We start from the raw sequence: 21,846 nt of genomic DNA on the forward strand, positions 1-21,846 counted from the left end.
TTCCGGAGGACGAGGCCCAGAAATCAGGATTTTGAACAGATTCCCAGGTGATTCTGATGTGCAGCCAAGGTTGAGAACCACGGGTCTGAAAGAAACACTAACTGGGAGGTTCTATCTTCATTCACCCCGGGTTTTCCGAGGTGGTTTTGCTGTTCCACTCCAAAAAAGCATGGCTCCACCTTGCCGAAAACCTGGTTTGGATTTTATTTTATTTGTCCGTGTCGGTAGTGTGACGGATCTCTCCCATTTTCTCCCTGCCCCCTCCTCCTCCGAACCTCTACCCGCCCTGCTTTCGATTTTCCACTGCAGCGTCCCCGGCGGAGCCCGATCGCTGACGCGCACGCGCACGCGCACACGCACGTTCATGCGCATGCGCACTGGCCGATTGGACGAGACCCGGGAGGCGGCGCGGTTCCGCGGAGCGTCCGGGCGCCATGTCCGCCGGGGCAGTGGCGGTGCTGCTGTCCTGTCTGAGCTGCTGCGGCTCGGCTGTGTGGAGGTAGAGACGCCAGTGGAGGACGGGGCTCCCGGGGCCTCGCAGGGGCCCCCCTCCCAGCGCCTCAGAGTCCGCGGCCACCGTCCGGGCCCTCAGGTCCCCGCACCCCCTCCCCCGGGTACCAGCGCCCCACCGCCCCTGCCGGGCGTTTCCGGTGCCTCCAGGCGCGAGATGAGGGGGCGCTGTTGGGACTGGGCTGCCCTGGAGTTGCAGTAACTTCACGTCGCTGAGCCCTCAGGAATCCTGAGACTCTGCTTTTGCCCGAGAGGAGAGGAGCAAACATTCAAAAATTGCCGCAGAGATGGGGGATGGTGGCGGGGAATTCACACAGCGGTTCTCAACCTTCTGGCCCTTTAAATACAGTTCCTCAGGTGGTGACCCAACCATAACATTATTTTCGTGGCTACTTCATCACGGTGAGGTTGCTGCTGTGATGAGTCGTCATGTAAATATCTGACATGCAGGATGGTCTCAGGCGACCCCTGTGAAAGGGTCGTTTGACCGTTAAAGGGGTGGCGACCCACAGGTTGAGAACCCCTGCACTAGGCTCACTAGGTCGCCAGTGGTTGAAGGACGTGTATTAAAATACCCTAGAGAGGTTTTCACCGCAGGTTAAAATTCGGGGGGTTCACCAGAAGGAAGCACGCCCTGCGAATGTTCTGTGCCATGGAGGTTTTGCCCTGTCAGTAATTCCTGCTCTCCCACGTTCCCAGCTTGAGAACACCAGCGAGCAGCCAAACCATCGTGGAGGTGGCCATGGGGGGGGGGCCCAGGCATCTCCCTGGGGAGGGGGCGTTGAGGGGGGCAGATAATAAGAGGGGCCATTGCAGAGGTCAGTGAAGTCCTGAGAAAGCGCACCGGGGGCATTCTGTTCTAACACGTGTGTGAGCCCTTGTTTTCGCAATGAAAAGGTGAGAAAAACGCATCTCCTGGGGTGGGTGCAAAAGCCGTGGTACAGACACGCGGTGGAGTATTACTCGGCCACGAAAAAGGGAATCTTACCATTTACAACAGCGGGGATGGACCTGGAGCAAGCATGTCAAACTCGAAGGCTGAGCGGGCCAGGTAAACAAGGTGTGAGTGGCTGTGGCCCCCAAAACACAACAGCTTCCCTTTTCATAGAAACGTGGGTTTATTTCGATAGAGACATGCGGAATACAAGGGGCCGAAATACGTGAGTCATCATTAACAAAATAAGACATTTTAATAAAGATTATTTTTTCTTGAACGTTAACTTACCAGACACTGAATAATGGCACAAACTGAGCCTAACGCAAATAAACCTATTTTCGTTGTTCTCCAAAAGCGAAATATTTCCTGTTGCACACGTCAGACAAGTCAGTCCAAGACTAATGAGGTGGCCATCGGCTGCTAAAATATTCGCTGCTGGTATTAGTGGAGAGAAATGGTGCACCTACGCATAAGGCGTGTAAAGGAAATGAATGTAACAGGATTTTAGTCAGCAGTCATTAGCGAACATTGTAGTTCGTCCTTAATAATGATGTATAACAGGATATTGTAAAAAGTTATGAAATTTTTACTAAAATGTTTCTTACCATTATATTGATTGGGCCGCAAAAATATTCATTGTGGTCCGCAGGCCGCGAGTTTGACATGCTTGACCTAGAGGGTATTATGCAAAGTGAAATAAATCAGCCGGAGAAAGACAAATACCATATGATTTCTTTTTAAAAACATACATATATTTTTATTGATTTCAGAGAAGAAGGGAGAGGGAGAGACAGAAACATCACTAATGAGAGAGAGTCATTGATCAGCTGCCTCCTGCATGCCCCCAGCTGGGGATGGAGCCCGCAACCTGGGCATGTGCCCTTGACCAGAATCGAACCCAGGACCCTTCAGTCTGCAGTGCGATGCTCTATCCACTGAACCAAACTGGCTAGGGCCAAATACCATATGATTCCACTTACATGTGGAATCTAAAGAAAATAAATGAACAAACAAACATTGAAACAGACTCATAGATACAGAGAGCAAACTGGTGGTTACCCGAGGGGAGAGAGATTGGGGTCTGGGGGAAAGAGGTGAAGGGATTAAGAAGTACAGAATGGCAGTCACAAAGTAGTCATGGGGATGTAGAGTACAGCATAGGGAATAGAGTCCATCATATTGTGATGACTACGTATGGTGCCGAGTGGGCACTGGAACTATCAGGGGGAGCACTTTGTAAAGTATAGGATTGTCTAACCGCTATGCTGTACAGCTGAATACAAAATAATATTAAAATTATACTGAAATTTAAATTTAAAAAAAAATGCTTTATGAGAGCCACTGGCCACATGTGACTTTTGAGAAGTTGAAATATGACTAGTCCAAATGAAGATCTTTTGTAAGATCTTTTCACTTGCCCTAGCCTGTTTGGCTCAGTGGGTAGAGCTTCGGCCTGCGAACTAAAGGGTCGCAGGTTCCATTTCGGTCAAGGGCACGTACCTCGGTTGCAGGCTCCTCCCATGACCAGACCCTGGTTGGGGTGCGTGCAGGAGGAAACAAATGGATGTGTTTCTCTCACATCGATATTTCCCTCTGTCTTTCCTTTTCCATTCTCTACGAAAAATCAGTGGAAAATTCTCTCTTTTCCTCTTCCACTCTCTCTGAAAAATCAATGGAAAAATATCCTCAGGTGAGGATTGAAAAATTTTTCAAATTAAAAAAACAAAATATAACTATCAACCAAATGGAAACCAAGATGGCGGCATAGGTAAACACTGGAAATTGCTGCCTCCCACAACAACTTCAAAAATACAACTAAAAGACAAAACAGACATCATCCAGAACTAGCTGTTTGCTCCACCCTGTTGATTCCCTAAGACCCCACCCCACCCAAGCTGAGCAGAGGCTTTTGCATATGAATGCCCTGGCCCTTTGCAATCTGAAAATTTCCTAACAAACTGCAGCTTGGCCAGACAGATGCAGAACTTCCAAGAGAAGGCCTACGGCCCCACAGCAGCTTGCATTGCTTCAAAGCTGGGTCTCATATTGACACCTCCAAACCCCAAACAAGGAAGGGGAATCTGCAGATCTCTTCATAGCTTCTGCTGGGTAGCCTCAGGCAGAGGCTAAATTAGCACCTCCTTAGATCCAAGAGCCAGTGTACCCAGTGGTCAGAGTGGGACCATCTAGATTACAACTCCTCAGATCCATAAGGGACACACTCGGGGGCAGACTCAGTGAGCACCAAAGCCCCACTGAAGCAAGTCTTGCCCCATAAGGGTGTCTTCAGCACAGAGGATCTCCTACCGTAGACACAGCTGATTCTCACAGCCAATTGGCCTGGAGGTCAATTCCTCCCAGTGATACCTACAACACTCAAGGCTTAATTACAACAAGACTGTGCAAAAAGCCCACAAGAGGTGCAGCAAGAGTGTCCACCTCAGGTAACTGGGGAGGCTGAGCCAATGGGTCCTATAGGACACCTAACACACAAAGCCACTTTACCAACACAGGGAAACATAGAAAATGCGGAAACAAATAAACAGGTCGAAAATGACAGAAATGGAGGAAAACAAAATACTGGATATAGAGTTCAAAACCGTGGTTATAAGGTTTTTCAAGAATTTTCTAGAAACTGCCAATAAATTTAGTGAGATCCTGGAGGATATGAAAAAAGACCAACTAGAAATTAAGCATACACTGATTGAAATAAAGAATAATATACAGAGATCCAGCAGTAGACAAGAGGATTCCAGGAATCAAGTCAAGTTTTGAAATACGAAGAAGCTAAAAATACCCAACCGAAAAAGCAAAAGGAGAAAAGAATCCAAAAATATGAAGATAGTGTAAGGAGCCTCTGGGACAACTTCAAGCGCACCAACATCCGAATTTAGGGGTGCCGGAAGAAGAGAGAGAACAACATATTGAAAACCTATTTGAAGAAATAATGACAGAAAACTTCCCCTGCCTGGTGAAAGAAATAGACTTACAAGTCCAGGATGCATAGAGAACCCCAAACAAAAGGAATCCAAAGAGGATCACACCAAGACACATCATAATTAAAATGCAAAAGGCAAAAGACAAAGAGAGAATCTTAAAAGCAGCAAGAGAAAAACAGTTACCTACAAGGGAATACCCATACGACTGTCAGCTGATTTCTCCACAGAAACTATGCAGGCCCAAATGGAGTGGCAAGAAATATTCAAAGTGATGAATGCCACAACCAAGATTACTTTATCCAGCAAAGCTACCATTCGGAATTGAAGGTCAGATAAAGAGCTTCACAGACAAGAAAAAGCTAAAGGAGTTCATCACCACCAAATCAGTATTACACTGGGGCCTTGACTTACGAGTGTCCCGACTAATGAGTTTTTTGAGATACCAGCTGTCTCTCTGCCGATTTTTTGCATTGAGTTGATAGAGTAATTTGAGTTAACAAGTCCCTGAATGAGCCCGGTCTCGGAACAAATTAAACTCGTAAGTCAAGGCCCCACTGTATATGAAATGCTGAAAGGTATTCTTTAAGAAGAGGAAGAAGAAAAAGGTAAAGATAAAAATTATGAACAGCAAGTACATATCTATCAACAAGTCAATCTAAAAATTAAGTGAATAAAAAATCTGATGAACAGAGTAAACTGGTGAATATAATAGAACCAGGGGCATAGAAAGGGAGTGGACTGACAATTCTTGGGGGGAAAGGGGTGTGGGGGTGCAGGAAGAGAATGGACAAAAATTGTACGTCTATGGATGAGGACAGTGGGAGGGGTAAGGGCAGAGGGTGGGGTGGGAAATGGGTGGAGTAGAGCTATGGTGGGGAGGAAAGAGGAACAACTGTAATCTGAACAATAAAGATTTAATTAAAAAAAATAATTTCACTTGTTTATTCTTGCTTTTTTAATGCGGCCACTAGAAATTTTTAAATTACATAAGTGACTTGCATTATATTTATGTTGGACAATGCTGCTTTAGATAGATTCAAGGTCCCTGAATAATCGAAATGAAAATGAACAAGGACTCACAGAAATTTGCTCTTTACTCGGTGTTTCAAACAAGCAACACTGTTTTCTGAGTTTTTAATCTTTTTTCATTATTTTAATGCTCAGATAATAAGTGAAGGTAATACAGCCAATATTCTTTAACAGTTTTCATCCTAAAACAAAAACAGCCCTACCTGGTTTGGCTCAGTGGCTAGAGCATCAGCCTGCAAACTGAAGGGTCCCAGGTTCAACAGTCAAGGGCATGTGTCTAGGTTGCGGACTGGATCCCCAATAGGGGGCGTGTAGGAGGCAGCTGATCGATGATTCTCTCTCATCATTGTGTTTCTATCTCTCCCTCTCCCTTCCTCTCTGAAATCAATAAAAATATCATATATCTATATATGCCTACCTAATATGCAAAGTGTCCTTAGGAGTTCCACTGACCAGGAATTCAATCGCTTGCTATGACATGCTCTGACCACCAGGATGGAAGGGAGGCCCCAGCTGGCAGCCTCTAGGGACCCCACCAGTGCACGAATTTCGTGCACTGGGCTTCTAGTATTAAAGGTAAATAAGTAAATAAAAAAAGATGGAAAAGTATTTATAGACAGTTCCCAACATACGATAGTTCCACTTAATGATTTTTTGACGTGGTGGTGATGGAAAAGCCATGTGCAATGTAAACTACATGAGATTTTTCAACACTTCATTATAAAATAGGCTTTATGTTAAATAATTTTGTCCAATTATAGGCTAATGTCAGTGTGCTGAACACGTTTAAGATAGATTATGCTGAGCTGTGATGTTTGGTAGGCTAGGGGTATTAAATGCATTTTCAAATGACAATATTTTCAATTTACAATGGGTTTATTGTCATGTAACGCCATTGTAAGTCAAGAAGCATCTGTACTTGTCATTCTAGTGTCTTTGGATACTTAGCAAACCCTAACATCTTTTGAGTGGTGGGTAGAGTTCACAGATAATCCTGAGTTTTAGCCCTGACTCTGCTCTCCAGGAAGATGTGTGGGCAGAAATGTAAAGCTCTTGGCAGCCCAGGCATGCTCTTATCATGCATAGAATCCCTCTTCCTTGGAGGAGAAATTAATTTTCATATTCTTATTTGACCTTTTCCTCCACAGATATTACTCTAGCAGCCCAAACTACCGCATTTTTAGTACCAGAAGTACTGTAAGTGTTTAACTTTCGAAAACTCTAGTTAAGTATTTTTCTTTGTGTGTTGTTGTTGTTTTGTACCTTAGGGCAGAGTTAATCATACTCAGTTGTGTAGTACAGTGTCATTCTTTTATTTTTATTTCATATTCATTTCATTTATCTTCCTAATATAGATCTCCCTCTCTAATAATAGTCCTTAAGTATGTAAGTTGCAAAAAAAGTGGTGTTGGTCTGAGTGTTTTGTGATTAATATCCAAAACACAATGTCATGATACAGATAGGATGACCCTGCCTCATTTATCTTCTTATTTTAATCCTCAGAACCTACTAGAGTACCTCCTAGATACTTAATATATTATTTTTGAAATAAAATAAAAATCTTATTCGGTGGGGAAACTACTGAAGTGTCCCAGAAAAGTTACTTTTCCTTCATTGTATTACTTTGTATAATTTCAAATACATCCAATTTTAATTATTATCCTATATAATAAAAGGCTAATATGCAAATTGACCAAACTGCAGAATGACAGGTCGCTATGACGCACACTGACCATCAGGGGGGCAGATACTCAATGCAGGAGCTGCCCCCTGGTGGTCAGTGTGCTCCCACAGGGGGAGCGCCGCTCAGCCAGAAGCTGGGCTCATGGCTGGCAAGTGCAGCAGTGGTGGCAGGAGCCTCTCCGGCTTCCGTGGCAGCACTGAGGATGTCCAGTTGACAGGTCCAATCCTAAGCCATCAGTTGGAGATCCCCTGAGGGCTCCTGGACTGGGCGCAGGCCAGGCTGAAGGGCCCCTCCACCCCCGAATGCACGAATTTCGTGGACTGGGCCTCTAATTCCTTTAATGAAGACCCAGAAAATTAAATTGTACATCTGAACAATGAGATGAAAATTTTGGAGCAAAGTTTTTGTTTGAACTATTTTATCTTCTTTTTTTAGATTACGTTAGAGTATGAAGGAACATTATTTTCTGAGTGGAGTGTGCCAGGAACTTGTTCTCTGAAAAATAAACGGTAATATTTTTGTCATGAATGTCCATGTATGTGTATTTACATGTAACAAAACATTCACATAGCATGAATTCAGACTCAAGGCTGTGATTTAATGTGAATTTCTTCTCATTAAATAGATGTAAAAAGAAAAACAAAATCAGTTTGAAAAAGAAGTCAAATATTGCTGTGTTTTTCTTTTTCTTATTGAAGTTTTTATCCTTAAACAAGAGTAGGAGACATTTTATTAATCTCGTATGCATCTTTATTTATTTCTCCCTTCTTGTTCTCTTTAACTGCTAGTTCGCCTAAGACAGAGCTGCGCTGTTCTTCTCCGGGCATTCAGACTATAAGACCAATTGTTACAGGGCCAGTGAGTTGATCTGAATTATGAAACTTGAAAAATCCAGTTCATTTTTCCTTTTTTTGAGCTTTCAACCTAATTCAACCTGTTTTAAATAGTATAAGTTGTAACTGTAAATGAGAGGTATTTTTAAGTTACTGTTAAAATGTCATTACTTTTTAGATGCGTCTTTGCAAGTTATAAGTGATGGAGTGGTATGTGATTTTCACGTAGCCTTTTTATCAGCATGTTAAAGCCCCAGTTACCATTGTAATGATAACAGTACTCACGGCTGAGAGGGCTCACGTCGTATACTCCTATGACAATGCCCAGGATGAAGAGCCATTTCTAGATTTGTTTTTACTCTGTTGTTTGTTTGTTTTTTCAAGAAAACATGTGAATGCAAATAAATAAATCCTTTCAGGTTTACCAAAAAAGTAAAGCATTCTAATATTTCTTTAATTGACTTCATAGAGGAAGGAAGAGGGAGAGAGAGATTGAAACATCAATGATGAGAATCATTAATCAGTAGCCTCCAAGGCTGCAACCCAGATATGTGCGCTTGACAGGAATCGAACCCCGGACCCTTCAGTACCCAGGCCAACACTCTACCACTGAGTCAAACCAGCCAGGGCAAGCATTTTAAAATATTGGCACTTTGTCAATTAGTAACAAAATACTGGACCCACACTTCACAGCTTAAGTTTTCACACAAATGTGTAAAGCCACTGCTTCAGAGACTTTGTGTGACTAATCCCACCTTTACTTTGGGGCCTGTGCCTTCTTTTAATTTTTATTTTATTTTTTTAAATATATTTTATTTATTTTTTACAGAGAGGAAGGGAGAGTGATAGAAAGTTAGAAACATCGATGAGAGAGAAACATCAATCAGCTGCCTCCTGCACACCCATTACTGGGGATGTGCCTGCAACCAAGGTACATGCCCTTGACTGGAATCGAACCTGGGACACTTCAGACCCCAGGCCGATGCTCTATCCACTGAGCCAAACCAGTTAGGCTGTGCCTTCTTTTTAATTAACAATCTTCATTTTCATGAAACAAGTAGAGTGATATGAGAGAGGCCAGATGAATATTAATTCATTTTTTAACCCCTTTAGATGGAAACATATTGGAATTTGGCTTTTGAGTTTATGAGTTTTTTAAGTTTCATGAATTTCAGAGAGGAAGGGAGAGGGAGAGAGAGATAGAAACACCAATAATGAGAGAGAATCGTTGATCAGCTCCCTCCTGCATGCCTCCCATTGGGGAAAAAGCCCCCAACCCAGGCATGTGAAATGACCAGGACTTGAACCATGACCTCCTGGTTCATAGATCAATTCTCAGCCACTGAGCCATGCCAGCCGGGTTCCTTTCCCTTTTTTTGTATGTTGGAAACCCATAGAAACATTATGAAACATGTTACGTGAAAAAATATGCGCACACAAATACATGCGTACATAGGACTATCTTTGTCATTTAGGTATAGTGTCATCAGATTTTACAACCTTTAAGGAGGGACATGTGTCTTTTGAAACTCACTCAAAAACAACCAAAATATTTCCAGGCATTGCCAAATGTCCCCTGGTGAGCAAAATCACCTCTGGTTGGTAACCATTAAACAAGAAAATTCACTGAATTGTGTTTCAGTGGGGAAAATTGTAGGAGCTCTGCATCAGACACTCCTATCACTCGGGAAATGACAAGAGTTTAGGGAGCTCTGTGTTGGGAATCACGGTCAAAGACTCAGGAACTGGGGGCAAAGACATATTTCTTATTATTACACAAAGTCAAATATAATAGAAATAATAAGCTATCTAAATTTGTCGCCACCCATGATAGTAAATCCTCAGTTACAGAGAGTAACTAAAGAATTGGACTTATTAGTTTTATTCTGAAATTTATTCATTATACTTCCTCTAATCTTAGATAATTAACTTAGTTCCTCTGTGACTTTGATGCCTGTATTAAATTATTTTTTTAAGTTACCTTCATATGTCATAGTTGCTTTTGCAATTTCTTTTAGGATTTAGAAGAAGAACGCTATTTATTTGTGGGCAGTTCTAATACTTGCTTCATGTGGTATCATAGAGTTATGTAAGTAATGCAATATTGAATACTAAGGTTATTATACTTCCTAAGAGAATTAAGCTTTAAATCTTAATTAACAAAATTAACAAATGGGTTATGTACATTACAGTTTCCATCTAAGCTTTCTTTCACCAATCAAGATATTCTCAAATAGCCCTAGCTAGTTTGGCTCCGTGGATAGAGCATTGGCCTGTGGACTGAAGGGTCCCGGGTTCAATTCTGGTCAAGGGCGCAGGCCCTGGTTGTGGGCTCGATCCCCAGAAGGGGGCATGCAGGAGGAAGTCAATCAATGATTCTCTCTCATTATTGATGTTTCTATCTCTCTCTTCCTCTCTCTTCTTCTCTGAAATCAATAAAAATATTTATATATTTTTTAATTAAATCTTTATTGTTCAGATTATTACATTTGTTCCTCTTTTTTCCCTCCATAACTCCCCTCCTCCCAGTTCCCACCCCACCCTTCACCCTCACTCCCCACCCACTGTCCTCATCCTTAGGTGCATGATTTTTGTCCAGTCTCTTCCCGCATCTCCCACACCCCTTTTCCCCCAAAAATAGTCAGTCCATTCCCTTTCTATGTCCCGGATTCTATTATAATCACTAGTTCATTCTGTTCATCAGATTATTTATTCACTTGATTCTTAGATTCACTTGTTGATAGATGCGTATTTGTTGTTCATAATTTGTATCTTTACCTTTTTCTTCTTCCTCTTCTTAAATGATACCTTTCAGCATTTCATATAATACTGGTTTGGTAGTGATGAACTCCTTTAGCTTTTCCTTATCTGTGAAGCTCTTTATCTGACCTTCAATTCTGAATGATAGCTTTGCTGGATAAAGTAGTCTTGGTTGTAGGTTCTTGCTATTCATCACTTTGAATATTTCTTGCCACTCCCTTCTGGCCTGCAAAGTTTCTGTTGAGAAATCAGCTGACAGTCATATGGGTACTCCCTTGTAGGTAACTGAGTTTCTTTCTCTTGCTGCTTTTAAGATTCTCTCTTTGTCTTTTGCTCTTGGCATTTTAATTATGATGTGTCTTGGTGTGGCCCTCTTTGCATTCCTTTTGTTTGGGGTTCTCTTCGCTTCCTGGACTTGGAAGTCTATTTCTTTCACCAGGTAGGGGAAGTTTTCTGTCATTATTTCTTCAAATAGATTTTCAATATCTTGCTCTCTCTCATCTTCTGGCACCCCTATAATTCTGATGTTGGTATGCTTGAAGTTGTCCAAGAGGCTCCTTACACTATCTTCGTATTTTCGGATTCGTTTTTCATTTTGCTTTTCCGGTTGGGTGTTTTTTGCTTCTTCGCATTTCAAATCTTTGACTTGATCCTTGGGATCCTCTGGTCTGCTGTTGGGAGTCTGTATAATATTCTTTATTTCAGTCAGTGTATGCTTCATTTCTAATTGGTCCTTTATCACAACATCGAGGGTCTCATTAGATTTCTTGTACATCTCATTAAGTTTATCGGCAGTCTCTGGAAGACTCTTGAACGACCTCAAAAGTGTGGTTTTGAATTCTATATCCAGCAACCTGCTTTCCTCCAGTTCTGTCATTCGTGTCCTGTTTCTTTGTCTTGGCATTTTTTATGCCTCGCTGTGTCGATAGAGTGGCTTTCTGTGCTAAGTGTCCCAATTACCTGAGGTAGACACTGTTGGTGCACCCCCTTGTGGTCTTTGAGCGCGGTCTTGTTGTAGCTAAGCCTTGATTGTTGTAGGTAACACTGGGAGGGATTTGACCTCCAGGGCAACTGTCTGTGAGAATCAGCTGTGTCTGCAGTGGGAGAACTCCTGTCCTGGATCTCTAGGGCAGTGCTAATCTAGCCTCTGCCTGAGGCTATCCTGCAAATGCCTCTGTGCATGGCTTGGGCGGGGCAGGTCCCAGGGGATCAACAGGGTGGACTAAGCGAGCAGTTATGGCTGCTCTCAGTCCCGTCCCCAGAGGCTCTGCCTCTCAGTGTCCCAGCAACTGCTGCAAACCTCGGAGAGAAAGCTGCCCTCGAGTTCCGACCGAAGCCAGACAGTCCCGCTTCTCCCGTTTGAGTCTGGGTCCCTAGAGACTCGCCTGGAACTGGAGCCCAGAGCCTGAGACTCTCTCCCGATTGAAAAAGACAACCACGCCCTCAGCCACCAGCTCGTTCCGCGCGCACCTCCGCACCTATGCCTCCTCTGAGTCTCGGTATGCTTTTCACTTTCCTTCTAGTTGTGGAATTTCCACTCAGCCCACCTTACTATAGTTCTGGATGATGTCCGTTTTGTCTTTTAGTTGTATTTTTGAAGTGGTTGTTGGAGGCAGCAATCTCCGGTGTTTACCTATGTCACCATCTTGGTTTCTCCAAAAATATATATTTTAAAAAAAGATATTCTCAAGCCCTAACTGGTTTGGCTCAGTGGATAGAGCGTCAGCCTGCGGACTGAAGGGTCCCAGGTTCGATTCTGGTCAGGGCATGTACCTTGGTTGCAGGCACATTCCCAGTAGGAGGTGTGCAGGAGGCAGCTAATCAATGTTTCTCACTCTCTATCCCTCTCCCTTCCTCTCTGTAAAAAAATCAATAAAAAATATTTTTCTAAAAAGATATTCTCAAATATGCTGCCAAACTTATATTGAAAAACAAACAATAACAATCACAACCACTATTTGAACATACACTGCTTCTATTTTATGTAAATCACATCTCTCAGTTTATCACAATAACCACACTAATGTAAGTATTATTATCTTCATTTTATAAATGTGGAAATGTAAGCTTGGATAGATTAAGGAATTTGGACAGAAATACAAAGCCGCTAAAAGATAGCATTGGGGTTTGACTCTGTTTTTTCAGACTACAAGACTCTTTTATTTCTGTTATGTACATTACTAGAGGCCTGGTGCAAGAAATCCGTGCAAGAGTAGGCCTTCCTTCCCCCAGCTGCCAGCACCAGCTTCCCTTTGGCACCCAGGACGCAGGCTTTGCTCTGGCTGCCAGCAGGCACCCAGGACCTGGGCTTCCCTCCAGCTCTGGCTTCATTTGGAAGGGCATCCAGAATCACGCCTGCAAGGACATCTGGTCTAATTAGCATATTATTCTTGAATACGGTAGATATTACAAAAGGACTCTGTCTTGGATAGCTATTCTGACCCATTGTAACATGAAAGTGAATGAATATAGCTAAGAAGGGAAACCTTGTACAAGAAAAAATAATTAGCCCTGCTGGTGTCGCTCAATGGTTAGAGCCTTCGACAGTCAGGGAAGGGTCTTAGGTTCCATTCCCACTCAAGGGCACATGCCTTGGTTAGAGGTTCACTGCCAGCCCAGTTGGGGTGCATGCAGGAGGCAACCAATCTATGTGTCTATCTCACAATGATATATTCTCTCTCTCTCTCTCTCTCTCTCTCTCTCTCTCTCTCTCTCTCTTTCTCCCTCCTTTTATTCTCTCCCTCCCCCCCCCCCACCACACACCCTTCTACTCTCTCTAAATATCAGTAGAAAAAAATATTTTCAGGTAAGGATTAACAAAATCAGAAATAATAACAAACTGCATTATAAAATCATTCAATAAGTAAAAAACATCAGTGAATTCATCTGTGACTTTATTCTTTCTCTAAACATGTTTTTGAGACTCCCATGTTCAAACAAGAATCGTTAGTTCTTGCATTGTGAATGCTCAAAGGCATTCCATTGTATGAATAGTCTGCTCATTCTGCTGCCAATGCATGTATTTGCACCCATAGGGCCTTGCTACTCAAAGTGTGGTCCAAGGGCCAGCAGCACTAGCACCTGGGAACTTGTTAGAAATGTGGAATCTCAGGCCTCATTCCAGACCTACTGAATCATGGCCTGCATTTTAACAAGATCCTGGAGTCATTTGTACGTTCATTACTATTTGAGAAGTACCAATCTAACACACATACGTGAGCGTTTCTCTGAGATATACACCTAAAAGTAGAATTGCCTAAAGTTAGGGTATGCACTTGTTCAACTTGACTAGGTAATGCATAGGGATTTTTGAAAAGGTTGCCAAATTTTATATCTACACCAGAAATGGACAAAAATTCCAATTGTTCTATATCCTAATGAACACTTAATATTATCTGATTTTTTACTTTTTCCAACCTAGTAGGTGTGAAATTATGTCATTGTGCTTTTTATTTACACTTTCCTGATTACTGTTGAGCATGTTTTCATGTATTCATGAGGAATTTTCTTCTCTCTCTATTACATGAGCCTTTTTACCCATTTTTGAGTTGTTTTTATATTTCATAAAATAGTTTCATTATATTTTAATTACTAGGACATTATCATATATTTTTTAAAGTCCCACTTTATGCAGCTTTTCACTTTTTATGATCTCTATTGATAGCAGGGTCCCTACTATGGTAGATTAATTAATAAACTCTTTTCTTTATGGGTTTATCCCCTTTTAGTCTAAGAAATCTTTTCCTACCTGCAAGTTCATAAAAATATTCTCCTATATTTTTTTCTAAAAGCTCAACACAGCCAAACCGGTTTGGCTCAGTGGATAGAGCATCAGCCTGCGGACTCAAGGGTCCCAGGTTCGATTCCGGTCAAGGGCATGTACCTTGGTTGCGAGCACATCCCCAGTGGGGGGCGTGCAGGAGGCAGCTAATCGATGTTTCTATCTCATCGATGTTTCTAACTCTCTATCCCTCTCCCTTCTTCTCTGTAAAAAATCAATGGAATATATTTAAAAAAATAAATAAATAAAATAAAATAAAAGCACAACACAGCCCTGGCTGATGTGGCTCCATTTGTTGGGCATTGTCCCGTGCACCAAAAGGTCACAGGTTCAATCCTGGTCAGGCACATACCCAGGTTTCAAGTTCAATCCCTGATTGGGGGTGCATTCAGGAGGCAACCAAGCAATGTTTCTTTCTCACATCAATATTTCTCTCTCTCTCTCCCTTCCTCTCTCTCTAAAATAAATGAAAATATTTTTAAAATAAAAATAATAATAAGTAAAAGTTCAATACATTTTTGCCTTCCAGAATTAAGTCCTTAATCCACCTGGAAGTAGTTCTTGTACATGCTTCAAGACAGGGATCGAATTTTATTTTTCTGGATGAATAATTAATTTTTCATACCCATTTATTGAATAATATATTTACCTATAATGCCTGCTCTGTCATAGGTCAGTTTTCCATTCTGCATGGATGTCTTTCCAGTCCAGCTGTCCTTGATAAGTGGTAGCTCCAGTATCCATCCCACTCCAACCCCAGCTCTTATGCTTCTTCAGAAGTCTCTTAGTATGTCTTGGGCCTCGTTTTCCTCCCTATACATTTTCAGAACTGATTTGTCAAATTCCACAGAAACCCTGGTAGGAATTTTTATAATTTCTCTAAATATTTTAATCAAATTGGAAAGTCTTTCTACTCAAGAATCTATACTAATAAAAGGGTAATATGCTAATTAGACCTGACGTCCTTCCAGACTAGGCCGCGGGTCCCAGGTGCAAGGGCTGAGGCAGAGGTGGTTAGGGACGATCAGGCTGGCAAGGGATCAGTTAGGGGTGAGCAGGGGAGCAGGGGAGCAGTTAGGGGTGATCAGAGGTTCCAGGTGCCTGCTTCCAGCTCAGGCAAAGCTGCCTGTGGTCCTAGGTGCCTGTGGTCGGCCTGACCGAAGCCAGCCCAGTCCTGGATGCCTGTGGCTGGCGAGAGGGAGGAAACTCTGGGTCCTGTTTGCTCCGGCCAGCCAGAGAGAGGGAAGCCCAGGTCCTGGATTCCTGCAGCTGGCCTGAGGAGGGAATCCTGGGTCCCAGGTGCGGGGGCCAAGACAGAGGTGGTTAGGGGTGATCAGAAAGGCAGAGGAACAGTTAGGGGTGATCGGCCAGGCAGGCAGGTGAGTGATTAGGAGACAGCGGTCCCAGATTGCAGGAGGGATGTCCGACCCCCACAGATCAGGCCTAAACTGGCAGTCGGACATCCCTCAAGGAGTCCCATATTGGAGAGGGTGCAGGCCGGGCTGAGGGACCCCACCCCTGTGCACAAATTTTGTGCACCAGGCCTCTAGTCTATCTATATAAAAGGCTAATATGCAAAGTGAAGCATGTTCCCGTGCCTCATCTCATTTGATCCTCACAGAAGTCCTGGAGTAGGTAGATAGGAGACTTGGTGGAATCCTATTTTCTTTTTATTACCCGGAAAATGGAGATTTAGAAAGCTTAGAAACTTGACCCAACTGAAAAGAAGTAAGAAATGGTGGACCTTGAAAATAACTTCAGGTTTTCTGACTGCGCAGAATATAGTCAAACACTGCTGCAGTTAAATACTTTACCCTTTGTTCTCCCTGCGTGATCTACAATAATAATCTGCTTCGTGTTGATAGTTACTGCTGTGTTGCTGACAATTACCTGAACGAGAAGTTGGGGTGCCTCACTGGGCTGGAAAAAGTTTAGCTAAATCAGAAAGCAGGTCTAACTAGGCAAGTTTATTGTATGTTTATAAAAGGCTAAGTTGGCTCACACATGCGTGATACATATAAAGCTCTCGCTGGCATCAATCGCACGCGTGTTTCCATCTGTCATTGTCGATGGTGAATTTGGTTGACACTTATAGAGAAAGGGCAAATAGAAATATTAAAATATTTCTTCTAATCAATTTCCTTTCAATGTGCACGAATTCATCCACTGGGCCACTAGTAATATATAACCCTCCATGTATTTAGATTCTTTTACATGTCTACCAATAAAGTTTCGTAATTTTTTCATATGGATGCCTGGACATCTTTTAAAAAATGTATTTTGTTGTTGTTGTTGATTTCAGAGAGGAAGGGGGGGGGAGAGAGAGAGATAGAAACATCAATGATGAGAGAGAGTCATTGATCTCCTGCCACCTCCACACCTCCTACTGGGGACCAAGCACACAACCTGGGCATGTGCCCTTGACAGAAATCGAATCTGGGACCCTTCAGTCCACAGGCCGATGCTCTATCCACCGAGCCAAACTGGCTAGGGGTGGACATTTGTATTAGACTTATTTCTAGGTACTTTTATATTTTTATTGCTATTATAGTCAAGTTTTTTAAATTGCATTTTCTAACCAGAACTTCTTGTTGTATATAATGCAGTTTACTTTTGAATGTTGATTTTTATATCCAGCAACCTTATAACATTCTTATATTAATTCTAATAATTTACTTATGTATTCTCTTGGAATTTTTATAAATCATATAGCCTAAAAATATTTTTTCCCAACAAGTATGTCTTTTATTCCTTTTATTCTATACTGCATGGTTGACACACAGTGTATCTAGAAGGATTATATAGCAGGCCTCCTTGTTTTATTTCTGATGTTAAAGGGAGGCTGTCATCATTTCATTATTTTGTATAATATTTGTTACAGGTTACAAGTTAAGGAAATTTCCTTTTATTCCAGTTAGCGGTGAATTTTTCTTATGAATTGGCGTTGAAATTTATTTAAAGTTTTTTTGTTTCCACTTAAAAGTTAATATGGCTTTTCTCCTTTACTATGTTTATTGGGGGAATAACAGTCACTAATATTTCTATTTTAAAATATATTTTATTGATTTTTTACAGAGAGGAAGGGAGAGGGGTAGAGCGTTAGAAACATTGATGAGAGAGAAACATCGATCAGCTGCCTCCTGCACACTCCCTACTGGGGATGTGCCCGCAACCAAGGTACATGCCCTTGACCGGAATTGAATCTGGGACCCTTGAGTCTGCAGGCTGATGCTCTATCCACTGAGCCAAACCAGTTAGGGCTTCTATTTTAAACTGACCCTGTATTTCTAGAATAATCCAATTTAGTATTGATGAATTCTCTTTCATATATATTGACAGATTTTGTTTGCTAATATTTTTTAATATATTTAAAGACAGTTTTTAATGTAGAAAACATCAAGATGGTAATAGAAGATTCTATACTCTCATGTTTGCTAATATTTTGTTTAGTGTTGTGTGTGTGTGTGTGTGTGTGTGTGTGTGTGTGAATATTCAGGAGTGGGGTTGAGGGTTGGCCTGTGGTTTTTCTCCCCTCATACCATCCTTTTCTACTTTTGGTACCAAGACTATGCTGGACTCATCACTTAAGTTATTAGTCATTTTTTTTTCTTTCCTCTAAGAGACTTTGTGTAAGATAGGAAATGTATATTCCTTGAGTATTTGATGGAAACTTGCATAGAAATCCACTTGAATCTGGATTCTTTTTGTGGTTGAGAGGATGTGGAAGATTTCCTAATTTAATGGCTAGTTTGCTAGTTTGGAATTTTTATTCTTATAAAGTCCATTTTCACCAGTAGTATTTTACTGGAAATTTACTGTGTCTTCAGTTTGCAATTTTAGTACAAATACAAATGTCATAAAGTTGTCTATAAAGTCCTCTTATTTTTGTTTAACCTCTGAGATCGGTGCAGTGATTCAGATCTTACCTTTGTAACATTTTTATTTGTGTCTCCCTTCTATTTCCTTGTTCTTCTTCCTAGGGGTATTGCTATCTCATTAGCCTTTTCAGAGAACCATCCTTTGGTTCTGTTGAGCTTTTCTGTTGCTGCAGATGTGAAGTGATGATGTCAGATTTTAAAAGATTAGTCATGCATCTTGGCTATGGGAATGTGCACTGTTGTTAAGGAAGCATGCATATTCAGGCCCCTCAGCCTTTGTGAAGACACATGAGAGTCATAATTATATTTAATTTTAGACATATGTAGCTTTGGGGGGGGGGGAGATAAACTTTGATTTGTTATTGCACTTATTTATGCATTTATTGGTTGATTTTTTTTTTTACTTTACATTGTTGACAGTATTAAAGATTTCCCCATTTCCCTCCCTTTTGCCTACCTCCACCCAGTTCCTACCCTTCCCTCTGGCCATCACACACTATTGTTTGTGTCTATGGGTTGTTTCTTGGATGTGTCCTTGACCAGAAATCAAAGTCACAACTTTGGCATATCGGGATGACACTCTAACCAACTGAGCTACTCAGCCAGAGCCAGATGTGGCTTTTATTACATTTAGCTCATAATAATTTATAAAGGGAATACTCTAAGATTTAGTTATGTATATTGAAAGTAAAGTATTCAAACTAATATTTAGCCTGCTGTTTACTAACATATGATTCCTCTTTTTCCCAACAGTCATTTCTATCAGAATTTAACCCAGGTAAGTTTTCTTTTTTAAATTTTATACATCCTTCATATGTCACTACTATATTATTTCTCTCTTATCTTCCATAATTACCAGAAGAGGAATTTTCCAAACTAATTTTTCAACAAAATGTGCGTAGAGCATTGTACTAGGGATGGTTTGAGGATCCTTAGGGTGCAGGCTTTCTCAGGAGGTCTACCCTTTTCCAACTTCATATCTGCATGAGGACAGATTCTCCCAATATGCTTTCACCAGAACAACACATACAGCAGCTTGATGGAGGAACATAGAGGAAAATCCAGTTATTCTATGAAGCAAGATATTTAAAAGATTTTGTAATGTAAAACAACCATTCTTACTATTTTTTATTTTTTTGTTTGGAAAATAGTTATTTTTTTTTCATAAAAACATGTTGGTTCTGTTAACATGTAACTATGTTTATCTTAGTTTTAAAACAAATTAATAAATATTTTTAATTTTGTTATATCATACATATTGATGAATGTAACCTACATAAGACAAAAGCTTTATGGAATGCTCAATAATTTTTAACACAATAAATGTCTTGAGTTCAAAGTTCTTTAACATATGGATGAGAGGATGATTATATATGATAGATACGGTCAAAATTTTTAAATTGAAATTAGGTGATAATATTTGGAAGGTAAAGCACTGTAGATATTTTAATTTTCTAAAAGCAGTGATTTACTAGAAAAAGATGCAGTAAAAATAATAATAATAAATAAGCTTCCCATATCGCATCCAGATGGTTGAATGTGTCTGTTTGTACTCCTGTCCCAAATCCAATTCACATCATGCAATGTTTTATTACGGTTATAACTTTTGCATGGAAAAGCAAGAGAGATTATTATTTGTGAATAAGGAATTTAAATATAGAAAATAGAGAGAAACTTCTAGAAGTAGAATACATATTACACGCCAAAATAATGCAGAATAACCTCCAGCTCACTCAAAACACACAGAAATGCCTTTTAAGGAGAAACCAAGATGGCGGCATAGGTAAACACCGGAAATTGCTGCCTCCCACAACAACTTCAAAAATACAACAAAAAGACAAAATGGACATCATCCAGAAGTACAGGAAGGTTGGCTGAGTGGAAATTCTACAAGTAGAAGGAAAGAGAAAAGCACACTGAGAGAAGCTGCAGCGGTGGAGTGCAGAGGTGCGGGGGCCCGAGCGCGCACGGGAAAGGGGGTGGCACCTGAGGGTGCGGCTGTCTTTTTGAATCGAGAGGGAGTCACAAGCTCCTGTCTTCTCTGAACTCCAGTTCCGGGAAGTCTCTGGGGACCCAGGACTCATACGGGGAGAAACTGGACTGTCTGGCAGCAGGCAGAACTCGGAACTTGAGGGCGGCTTTCCCTCAGAGGTGCTTGCAGCAATTACAGGGACACTGAGACGCTGGGCCTTTTAGGGCAGGGCTGAGCATCAGCCATAGCTGCTTGCTCCGCCTGTTGATTCCAAGACCCCACCCCATCCAAGCTGTGCACAGAGGCTTTTGCATATGAATGCCCTGGCCCTTTGCAACCTGAAAATTACCTAACAAATTGCAGCTGGGCCAGACAGACCCAGAACTTCCAAGAGAAGGCCTAAGGCCCCACAGCAGCTTGTATTGCTTCACAGCTGGGCCTCATCTGGGCACCTCCAAACTCCAAAAAAGGAAGGGGAATCTGCAGATCTCTTTGTAGCTCCCACTGGGTAACCTCAGGCAGAGGCTAAATTAGCACCTCTTTCGATCCAAGAGCCAGGGTACCCAGTGGTCAGAGGGGGACCATCCAGATTACAACTCCTCAGATCCATAAGGGACACACTCCAGGGGCAGACTCAGTGAGCACCAAAGCCCCACTGAAGCAAGTATTGCCCCAGAAGGGTGTCTTCAGCACAGAAGTTCTCCCACTGCAGACACAGCTGATTCTCACTGCCAATTGGCCTGGAGGTCAGTTCCCCCCAGTGATACCTACAACAATCAAGGCATAACTACAACAAGACTGTACACAAAGCCCACAAGTGGGTGCACCAAAAGTGTCCACCTCAGGTAACTGGGGAGGCTGAGCCACTGGGCCCTATAGGACACCTAGTACACAAAACCACTCTACCAACACAGGGAAACAAAAAATGCGGAGACAAAGAAACAGGTCACAAATGACAGAAATGGAGGAAAGCAAACGATTGGATATAGAGTTCAAAACCACGTTTATAAGGTTTTTCAAGAATTTTATGGAAACCGCCGATAAATTTAGTGAGACCCTGGAGGATATGAAAAAAGACCAACTAGAAATTAAGCATACACTGACTGAAAGAAAGAATAATATACAGAGATCCAACAGCAGACAAGAGGATCCCAAGAATCAAGTCAAAGTTTTGAAATACGAAGAAACAAAAAATACCCAACCAGAAAAGCAAAAAGAAAAAAGAATCCAAATATATGAAGATAGTGCTAGAAGAAGAGAGAGGGCAAGATATTGAAAACCTATTTGAAGAAATAATGACAGAAAACTTCCCCTACCTGGTGAAAGAAATAGACTTCCAAGTCCAGGAAGCACAGAGAACCCCAAACAAAAGGAATCCAAAGAGGACCACACCAAGACACATCATAATTAAAATGCCAAGAGCAAAAGACAAAGAGAGAATCTTAAAAACAGCAAGAGAAAGACAGTCAGTTACCTACAAGGGAGTACCCATACGACTGTCAGCTGATTTCTCAACAGAAACT

General features: G+C 41.6%; 1 protein-coding gene across 1 annotated transcript in view; it reads left to right on the plus strand.

Annotated features, from left to right (window-relative positions):
* Positions 1-382: 382 nt before the first annotated feature.
* The window catches only part of LOC308535579 (cation channel sperm-associated auxiliary subunit epsilon-like), a 90,262-nt gene continuing 68,798 nt past the window's right edge, over positions 383-21,846 (plus strand). Inside the window, exons 1-6 of the mRNA XM_081114521.1 lie at positions 383-499; positions 6,564-6,612; positions 7,535-7,608; positions 7,888-7,957; positions 9,951-10,021; positions 19,105-19,129. Coding sequence (XP_080970647.1) covers positions 435-499; positions 6,564-6,612; positions 7,535-7,608; positions 7,888-7,957; positions 9,951-10,021; positions 19,105-19,129 — 354 coding nt within the window. The 5' untranslated portion in view covers positions 383-434. The remainder of the gene's footprint in view (positions 500-6,563; positions 6,613-7,534; positions 7,609-7,887; positions 7,958-9,950; positions 10,022-19,104; positions 19,130-21,846) is intronic.

The sequence above is a fragment of the Myotis nattereri genome (assembly GCF_964212035.1).
Source record: "Myotis nattereri genome assembly, chromosome: 20".
Taxonomy (NCBI): domain Eukaryota; kingdom Metazoa; phylum Chordata; class Mammalia; order Chiroptera; family Vespertilionidae; genus Myotis; species Myotis nattereri.